The 11243-nt window shown below is 30.6% G+C and overlaps 1 protein-coding gene across 1 annotated transcript; it reads left to right on the top strand.

Moving 5' to 3' along the window:
* Positions 1-5993: 5993 nt before the first annotated feature.
* On the top strand, positions 5994-11243 carry LOC139519632 (uncharacterized). The gene is made up of 7 exons (XM_071311835.1): positions 5994-6120; positions 6958-7077; positions 8111-8242; positions 9249-9359; positions 9718-9911; positions 10494-10657; positions 11140-11243. Exons 1-7 carry the CDS (start codon positions 6051-6053, stop codon positions 11141-11143), a joined length of 795 nt encoding a protein of 264 aa, XP_071167936.1. The 5' UTR covers positions 5994-6050; the 3' UTR covers positions 11144-11243.

Raw genomic sequence — 11243 nt, 5'->3', positions numbered from 1 at the left:
GTCTCATGTTTATATAAAATATGAATATGCTATAGTTAACAAATGAACATTTAACTTTGATGAATTTTGGTATTTGAATGGTTTTCTATGCATGTACTGAAGATGTCGACTTAATAACCTTTTCAACATAATTGTGTGTGTTGACTTCACTTCATCTCTAAGATATCGTACATTGACTGGTTATTTTGTCGGTGTCATTTATTTCCATACACGCAAAGATCAATATCTACACTTCCAAATGCAAACAATACATGTACATAGCAGATCAATGCTGTGTAATACATTTTTATTCTTTAAATATAGATAGAAAATAAAACTCATATGAACTGAAAAAATGATAAGACTTCTGATTCTGAGCACGATCATTGCATGACTACTAGATGGTCAAATCACGTTGAGACCTAAAATATATATAAACGGCACTCGCTGAGGCGAATATCGTTTGATAGCCATACCTGTTATATGTGTTAATTATTTACAATTTAGATTAATAGATACATTTTTCATTATACTTAATCAGTTATATACATTTATATGTCGTAATCATCAATAATCAAAGGAAAAAAAAGTGCGTCCATTATTTGTTTTTGAATTTGAAACATCTTTTTGTTCTTAAATTTAAATCTTGTATATATTTGCTTAACACCACAACTACGACTTACTGTCGTAAGTGATGTACAATGATTTTCAATGGTTTACAAGATATATGGACTAGGTATAATATAACTTTTCATTTCGTTTATATCTGTCATTTTTGTTTTTGCACCAAGAGATTCCTTTTCAAGAATTTCAAATAAAACCTGCCAAAAACAATACCTAAAAAAGTAGAAATATATGATATGATCAAATAAATCAATGGTCCAGGATTTGAATATAATTCTTAAACAATTTTAAAATCTGCAGAAACAATACTTTCATGTAATTGTAAAGGAGGAACATCATAGAAGTACACGGTACCTATAAAGTACTTTACACTGTTATTGCATTATTGGAATTTTGTCACGTTGTACAACTGGAAGTATTTACATTCAAATACCAAAATCCTCAAAGTTAAATGTTCATTTGTATAATATAGCATATTCATTTTTTATGCAGGTTTCATATAAACATGAGACATTGTACTTTCTCAACAAATTTTGCAGACAAATAAAGTCAATAATCATCATGATTATTCACAAATATTTTACAGAACATTTAAAACATCTACATTATAATAAAGTCAATAATCATCATGAATATTCACAAATATGTTACAGAACATTTTAAACATCTACATTAGTTAGATGTTTTAAATGTTCTGTAACATATTTTTGAATAATCATGATGATTATTGACTTTATTTGTCTACAAAATTTGTTGAGAAAGTACAATGTCTCATGTTTATATGAAACCTGCATAAAATATGAATATGCTATATTATACAAATGAACATTTAACTTTGAGGATTTTGGTATTTGAATGGTTTTGTAAGCATGTACTAAAGATGTCGAATTAATAATCTTGTCAACATAATTGTGTGTGTTTTGTTCACTTCATCTCTAAGATATCGTGCGTTGACTGGTTATCTTGTCGGTTAATACATTTTAATTCTTTCAATATAGGTAGAAAATAAAACTCACACGAACTAAAAGAATTATAAGACTTCTGATATTGAGCACGATCATTGCATGACTACTAGATGGTCAAATCACGTGGAGACCTACGATATAAATTAACGGCACTCGCTGCGGCGAATATCGTTTAATAGCCATACCTGTTATACGTGTTAGTTATTTACAATAGAGATTAATAAATACATTTTGCATTATACTTAATCAGTTATATACATTTATATGTCGTAATCATTAATATTTTGAGAGAATAAAGTTCGTTTATTATTTGTTTTGAATTTAAAACATCTTTTTGTTATTAAACTAACAATTTGTATAGATCTGCTTTACATCACAACCACGAGTTACACCCGTAAGTGTTGTACAAGGATTTTCAAAGGTTTAAAAGATTTATGGACTAGGTATTACAAAACTTTTCATTTCAGTTATAGCTGGGAGTGTTTTGCATCAAAAGAGTCCCTTTTCAAGAATTTCAAATCAGTCCTGCCAATAACAATACTTAAATAAATAGGGATATATGATATAATCATATTGACCAACAGTCCGGGATTTGAATAATTCTTGAACAATTCAAAAAATGTGCAGAAACAATAAAGGATGCGGGAATTTCTCGCTACATTGAAGACCTATTTGTGAATTTCTGCTGTTGTCTGTTCTATGGTCGCTCGGGTTGTTGTCTCTTCGACACATTCCATATTTCCATTCTCAATGTTATTAATAGCAAAGGAGTAACAACATACAATTACGGGGTACCTATAAAGTACTTTAAAATGTAATTGCATTATTAGAATTTTGTCTAGTTGTAAAACCGGAAATATTTACATATAATTAGTAGAATTTTTAAATGTCCTGTAAAATATATCTGTGAATAATTATGATAATAATTTACTTTATTTGTCTGAAAATTTGTTGAAAAAGTACAATATCTCATAAAATTGAGAATGGAAATGGGGAATGTGTCAAAGAGACAACAACCCGCCCAAATAAAAAACAACAGCAGAGGGTCACCAACAGGTCTTCAATGTAGCGAGAAATTCCCGCACCCGGAGGCGTCCTTCAGCTGGCCCCTAAACAAATATATACTAGTCCAGTGATAATGAACGCCATACTAATTTCCAAATTGTACACAAGAAAATTAAAATAATACAAGACTAACAAAGGCCAGAGGCTCCTGACTTGGGACAGGCGCAAAAATGCGGCGGGGTTAAACATGTTTGTGAGATCTCAACCCTTCCCCTATACCTCTAACCAATGTAGTAAAGTAAACGCATAACTATACGCACATTAAAATTCAGTTCAAGAGAAATCCGAGTCTGATGTCAGAAGATGTAACCAAAGAAAATAAACAAAATGACAATAATACATAAATAACAACAGACTACTAGCAGTTAACTGACATGCCAGCTCCAGACTTCAACTAAACTGACTGAAAGATTATGATTTCATCATATGAACATCAGGCACAATCCTTCCCGTTAGGGGTTTAGTATCATACCATCATAACATATATGAGAAGAACATAACCCGTGTCATGCCAACAACTGTTTTTAGAATAAATGTGTTTAGCTCATGTTTATATGAATTATGAATATGCTATAGTATACAAATGAACATTTAACTTTTATAAATTTTGGTATTTGAACGGTGTTCTACGCGTGTACTAAAGATCATGATTTATTAACCTTGTTAAGTAAAATTGTGAGTGTTGACTTCACTTCATCTTTAAGATACCGTTCACTGACTGTTGATCATTTCCGTGTTCTTTTCCCCTTACATGCAGAGAACAATATCAACAATTCCAAATGCAAACAATATATGTATATAGCAGCTCCATGTTACTTTGTGCAATTCGAATCATTGTATATAGCTAGAAAATAAAACTCATATTAACTGAAAACATAAAAGGACTTCTGATTTTTAGCACGATCATTGCATGAATACTTGTTGTATACCAAGAGACCCATACGATGGCCGTAACAAGAAATGAGTTGTACTGATATTAATTATTATTTTTTATTCAATCTCATCTTCAACGCATGATAGAGGTTATGTACATGTACTTCATATTCTATAATCGGACAAATCGATTCAATACTAAACAGAAGATTTCATAATACATTAGCATGTTAATATCATGTATATCAATGTTTAATTCCACCTGGATTAAATGCATCCCACAATTAAAGTCATATTTAAAAACAAATCCACGTAATCTATAGGGTTTGGGTGTTGTTTAAACGTTTTGACTCATTCCAAATATCTTAATTAATATTAGTTTGTTGTACATGCAGTACAAAAACCATAAATTGAACGCGCTTGTAAACTTATTAATCATAAAACAATAACAAAATGGTAACCTTAGGATTTTCATGTTACATACTCGAGCCAATCGTACCAGTGAAGATACATAAATACCGGTAGGTTGTGACAAGGGAACGTCACCATCTATAGATGGATAACTAACGATAGGAAAAGAAAAATCATCTCTTTTATCATAAATATGTGTATTAAGCTTTCCGTTAATGATATAGATATCAATATCGAGATAGAGCATTGTATGTATTAGCTTCATTTAAAGTAAGTTCAACAGGATAATTTTTGTAGTATACATACTAAAATCGTAATTATTGACAACCAGTATATCATCAAAATATCCAAAGTATCATTAAATTTTTGTAGCAAATGTTTTGCGATGGGTCTTTGTTGATTTTCGTCAGGAATGAGACTCATAGCAATACAAAAAAACTCGTCCACAATTACACAGTAAGACCCTTATTTGAATTCCATTAACTTGATGATCCAAAGCGAACACAGATGACTTGTGCACGGTAGGACCCTTATTTGAATTTCAATAACTTGATGATATATGGAATCTCCAAAGCGAACACAAATGCTATCTAGTTAACACACGAAGGGGGGTTATAAAATCAAAACATGTCCCTTTGACATAGTTCTTTTGTTTACTGCTACTAAAAATGACATAAAAGAATTTTAACATATGTTATCACATTCTAGCTTTTTAAATACCCATTTAATTAGGTGTGTGATTTTTTTCTAAATGAGAATATGAGGCAAAGGGGTATATAGAGTTTTTGACACTCAATAAGTAATAAATTACATTACTTTCAAAGTCATTACTTATACAAATATTTGAACAAATTCTTATATGGTCATTTTTTTAAATTTCCTGTTACAACACTTTGAAATTTTCGACAACCAAGGATTTTCTTATCCCAAGAATAGATTACCTTAGCTTGTTTAAAACTTATAGTTTTATTGATTATCTGACCAATACAACAGTCCATTTATGAATTTTTCTTGTGGAACAAATCTAAGAAGAAAAGAATGATCAGATAATTAATTAATATATTATTTAATGCACTTATGTATAGCTGTATAAGAGGGTCGCAAAAAAATAGAGGGACAGTCAAACTCATAAATCGAAAATAAACTTACAACGCCATGGTCAAAAATGAAAAGGACAAACAGACAAACAATAGTACACATGACACAACATAGAAAACTAAAGAATAAACAACACGAACCCTACCACAAACCAGGGGTGATCGCATGTGATCCGGAAGGAAGGGTAAGCAGATCCTGTTCTTTATGTCGCACCCATCGTGTTGCTTATAAGATAACAAATCCGATCTAATAGTCTTATTCGGTAGGACACATTCATGAAAGGGAAGGTGATTGAAGTTACGATGTAAGGAACATATTTTGTAAAAGTGCACATCTATGTATCCTCCAGTGCATTGCAATTTTTGTATTTGATTAAATTTTATTTTTAAATTGTTACAATGAATTACATTGATTTCCCAGTAAAATAAAAACCGATAATTTCACATGTGAAGCAATCATGGTTATTTCACTCTCTGACGTCATACAACAAAAAGGCGTTCTCAAGACGTCGATAACGGCGGATCAAAACAAATTGCAAATGCGTCGAAAAAAGATTTATTGTCTTACATATTTTACATTAATTTAAAAAAAAAATCCATTTGCCAATATAATAAAGAGAATAACTTATTAAAGAATGCAAATATCAACTAATATCAATATCAAAAATATTCAACTCCTGACCGCACAACACTGATAATTAACTCATGCGCTACGCGCATTCGTGAATTAATGTGGTGTTCGGTCACACGTTGAATATTTTTCTCTACTTGAATTCTTCGATTAGTAATTCTATAGCAATCTTTAAAAGTGTCTGAATACAATTCGTGGTTACTTTTTCTCTACATATGCAACAGATTGAAACAATGTATCTAAATATAGATTTCAACGTGGTAAAACGTGTTCGTTTATAACAGGACAAACTCAATCAATACTACATATACATATATATATATATATATATATATATATACATATATATATATACATTCATAATTACATTACTTACAATTTACATGTTCTGAACAGAACACCAAGATGAAATTTGTATTTGTACTTGCCATTTTCATTGTTTGTGCTGCAGCAGTGACAGTTCTTAAAGTTAAAAGTAAGACATCTTTATCGTTATTTGAAAATATATTATTTTTTTTAATACAATGGACAAGAATTTTCTGTTGTCTTATTGTTTTCTTCAAATTTGTGATGTGGTTTTATACATTAATGCAGAATCAAAGTACAATTATGTATGTAAAATAAAGTTTAACTTTTTTTAGTTTTAGTTTTTTCGAGTTGATTAAAGTCTGGTTTTTAATACAAATGACAGCATTTAGATACGTTTTTTTTCAATCTAATTTTATACGAATTCGTTTTGTTTGATCTGTTTTTAACAACCTATGATCATGATGATAACAAGTAGTCAGGCCTACTTGATTTTTTTAATTTTAAATAGTCAGTAAACGAGTATATCTTCTAATATATACTTTTCGTATTTTCTAAAATCAATTAATTTCTGTTTGTTCTTATTGCGCATATCAACAGCTATAAAACTAGCATATAAATAAATAATAAAACATATAGATTGACTGGATCAAATTTAAAAAAAAAAGTTGTTCAGGAAATGTTAAAAAGAAAAGATCAAAAACAACAAACGATTGATATCAACTGTCATATTCCTGATTTGAAACAGTAAAACATAATCGATTTAACTTGAATTTATTTCTTATTTGCTTCGATAACAGTCACACATGCATCCATTATATTGAACAAAACTAAAAGACATAATAAGTTAAAAGTGACATTGTGTTATAACTAACAGTTAACCAGTCCATAGGAATGTAGACACAGTGTACAATTAAGAATAACAGTATTTTTTTCTATATTTTCTATAATTAAATAAAGGATTATAAAAAAATAGAAATTATATTTGTATCAATTGCATATCTAGATACACGTCAATGCAAAGCTGAAGGTGGAATATGTAAACAAACGTGTGCTGTAGATGAAGAAGACACAGGTTCATGTTGCCGCAATAGTAATAGATGTTGCCAGCCGCCTACATGTATTGGTACGTACAAATGTTACACAGGTTCATGCTGCAATATTGATTTACGTTGCTTGCCGCCTACATGTTATGGTATGTAACACAGGTTCATGCTGCAATAATGATATAAGTTGATTGCCGGGTACATATTATGGTGTGTAACACAGGTTCATGCTGCAATAGTGATATAAGTTGATTGCCGCCTACATATTATGGTGTGTTACACAGGTCCCTGCTGCAATAGTGATATAAGTTGATTGCCGCCTACATGTTATGGTATGAAAAACCGCGTACACATATTACTGTTGATTGATTGTGATTTGTTGATTGAAACGAAAAACAGTTTTGTAGACTAAGGGATACAGTGCGAAATGTCGAACGAATTACTCCTTTTCTATAGGTGGTATGTAGACTTTAGCAAAATCACGAAAACAACTTATTCAACAACACGTCAAATATAGAGATCGGATTATGGTCAACGTATATTTACCTTCATTTATTAACATTGTTACCATCAATAAAGAAAAAATCCACTGTTCATAATATTTTTTGGTCGTACTTTATCATGTTTATTGATCAACAGAAATTGAATTTTTTTTATTTAGATAATTTGATGTTTATTGACGACCTTAACATCGTTAATGGCTCTACTATTTCTTTGCAATTTCTACAACTTCAAAGATATCAAGTTTTAATTTATTTCATGAAAATCTGTCTTTTGTTTTGGAATATTAGTTATTTTTCATGACTTGGATTCTTTGTAATACACGTCCGTCCAAACATCGTTTAATTTATAAACATTTTATCATGAAGTAACAATAATGGTCAGGAACTTGTACAATTGGTAATTTTCTAAAATAAATAAACGCAGATGTGTTTTTAAGGTATAAATTAAACTAACATTATTTTTAGGTTTAAATGTAAAAAAAAAAGTTTATGAAGACTATATGTTAGATATTTGTAATGATACTTTTCTTTGCGTGAAATCCTAGAACTAGTGCAACTCATTTATAATATATTATGAACAGCATGTCTTGTCTTTCTTATCTATTCTAAGACACGCTTCAGTATGCCCAGTGTAACGCTAAAAACGGAGATATTAAACCTGTGTGTGATGTTAATGAACAAGATACAGGCATAGGCCCTTTTTGCAATACAAACAGATGTTGTGAGCCGCCTACATGCATTGGTATGTAACAAATATCTTACCCGTTGTATAGTTTAGTAGGTCGCTTTAACTTTTTGAAACAAACAATGTGCCAGAAAATGTAATTAACATGTCACTTCCATACTATATACATCTAGGTAAGTAAAATGTGTGTCACAAATACTAGTTCTGTTTTGATGATTTGTTTACCTTTTTTTAATAAGAAATGATCAGAAAATTTCAGGTTTTTAACTGCTTATAGATCATGTAGATAGACGTAGGAAATTAAGGTATGAGTGCCAACGAGACAACTCTCCATCCAAGTAACAATTTATTAAAGAAAATAGTAACGGTCAAGGTACGGCCTTCAACACAGAGCATATATGATTGCTATTTAAAACAAAGCGCGAGGTTTGGCTATCCGCAAAACCAGGTTCAAATAACCATTTGTTTTATTTAAATGTACCAATATAGGAAAATGGATTTTCTTATATTATATAAAAAAAGAAGATGTGGTATGATTACCAATGAGACAACTATCCACAAAAGACCAAAATGACACAGACATTAACAACTATAGGTCAACAATGAGCAAAGCCCATACCGCATAGTCAGCTATAAAAGGCCCCGATAAGACAATGTAAAACAATTCAAATGAGAAAACTAACGGCCTTATTTATGTAAAAAATGAACGAAAACCAAATATGTAACACATAAACAAACGACAACCACTGAATTACCAGCTCCTGACTTGGGACAGGCACATACATAAATAATGTGGCGGGGTTAAACATGTTAGTATAGTTCATTTATGTGTGTGTTACATTTTCAGTGTTGTGTTTCTGTTGTGTCGTAGTTCTCCTTTTAAATTTGATGTCTTTCCCTCATTTTTACTTAGTAACCCGGATTTTTTCTTCTAAATCGATTTGTGAATTTTGAACAGAGGTATTCTGCTGTTGCCTTTATTTTGGTAGTGAAGAGATAGACAAACATAACAACATAAAGACCTGTTGATTAATACTAAAACACATTTCATATTCTTTAACAGCTAAAGATTGCAACTGTGAAAAATTCGATTATTATTGTCCTGATTTTAATGAGTATGAGGACAGCACTGGAAATTGTTCCGGAAGTGATATTTGTTGTAAGCCCTGTTGTCGTAAGTTCTCGTATTAATTATAACTTAAAAAACACCACACGTTTGATCATTTAATCTAAAAACTTTGATCATACTTAACCTATTGTATAAATATAGATTCTACCATTGCATCGAATGTGATATTTTAAAAGTGAGACTCGCAAGTGATTTAATTGTAAAATTTAACTTTCGAGAGTGGATACATATCGTACTGTACAAGGTATAGCTTCAAAAATTGGTTTTCATAAAAATTGAAAGATGTTCCAATTGGTTCCAATGCTTTCATAAGATAAAAAGTAGTCCCTTATCTTTTAAAAACAACCATCTATTTCGATACAAGAATTCTACTAATAAACATCTGACTTATTTACTATGACAGTTACATGTGGTGGAATATTTAATGGACCAGTTGGAAGTTTCACGTCACCGGGCTATCCTTCTAAGTATTGTAATAATCTAAATTGTTATTACAATATCACAGTTAAGGCAGGTTCAAAAGTAATGCTGACCTTCACTTACTTTCATTTAGAGGCTGGATTCAAAACTGCCGGTCTGCCTTTTGACTTTGTGCAGGTATATACATATTCAAATGATTATAAAAAATATTTAAAACATGCTTTTAAGTTATATAATTGTATTGATGTATATTTTGGGGATTCTAAACATTGATAGAAGACGTGTTTGCCAACACATGTTTTATTTCTTTTTGCCGTATTTGTCTTTCTTAAAAAATTGTTTTATACAAACAAAAACAGAATAATCAAACCTAAAATCAAAATCAAAATTAAAGCTCGAGAAAATAAGTTTATTGTAGTTAAGACCGTCATCTAAAAAAACCAACAACGACATACAAACAGTATGCAAAACCAGACACAGAAAGTAACAAATAAGAAGCATGCATCATTATAAATAATAGGTTGATCTCAGATACACTGGAAAGGAAATAAAGCAGATCTTGTTCATGTATTGGTACACGTCGTGATAGTCAATGCAAAATACAGTCGACTATATGTACTTCATTGTAAGCAACATATTTATTGTAATGAAAAATCAATATCAATGCTCTGTTTTACATTAAGATATCATCCAGTGGACAGTAGATGTAATGTGATACTAAAACATCATTATTTATTTATAATAAATGATTTTGATTAGATATATGATGGTGAGGTTAAAGCCGACGCATTAATAGATACTTTGTCTGACGGTCCTACTGAAGGAAAGGAATTTAATTCCACTTCCAATAAGATGATCATTCACTTCGTAACTGATGATTCTACCTATCAACCTGGGTTCAGTGTCAGTTATAAATCCTTACAGTAAGTGACAGCTTATCCTATCAAATGCATGATATACACATTCAAATAAAATAGTTATATAAAAATCAGAAGAAGACTGAGCCCAACGAACCAGAAAAATCAATAAGCATGCTTGAGAATCCATGAGCATTAGAAGGTTGTGTCGTCCTGATTGTGCCAAAGTATCGAATATCGTATAAAGTACTAAAATGTATCTCACAAGAGTAACTCGTCCCTTCAATATCATAATATTTGTTTTGTTCTTCTACTGACAACATATATCAACGTAGAATTATAACTATCTTGTTATTAAAGTAAAAGTGAGGCGAAATATACCTACATGACCAAAGGGACATTCTTACTCATAGGTCGGATATAAACTGTCAACGTTATGAGCACACAAACAATAGTAGACTAAAAACAATATATGGAACAGAATGTTATCAATTATTATTATTTCTGAAGTAGATCCATTTTAATTGCAATGCATGTTTCTTTTGCAGATGATTGTTCTACACAAACTGCACCAAGTGGAAATAATACCAGAAAGGAGTTAAAAAAAATACGTAGCCTGCAGCATACTTCGTTATTCATTATCAACAGTTGG

Source organism: Mytilus edulis, chromosome 1 (assembly GCF_963676685.1).
Source record: "Mytilus edulis chromosome 1, xbMytEdul2.2, whole genome shotgun sequence".
In the NCBI taxonomy this organism is placed as follows: domain Eukaryota; kingdom Metazoa; phylum Mollusca; class Bivalvia; order Mytilida; family Mytilidae; genus Mytilus; species Mytilus edulis.
This window is presented reverse-complemented; position numbering and strand designations above follow the sequence as displayed.

Coding starts and splice junctions, on each gene's coding strand:
- LOC139519632 (XM_071311835.1), top strand. CDS start 6,051: ATGAAATTTGTATTTGTACTTGCCATTTTCATTGTTTGTGCTGCAGCA. Junction 9,360..9,717: donor TTGTTGTAAGCCCTGTTGTC/GTAAGTTCTCGT, acceptor TTACTATGACAG/TTACATGTGGTGGAATATTT. Junction 9,912..10,493: donor TGCCTTTTGACTTTGTGCAG/GTATATACATAT, acceptor GATTTTGATTAG/ATATATGATGGTGAGGTTAA.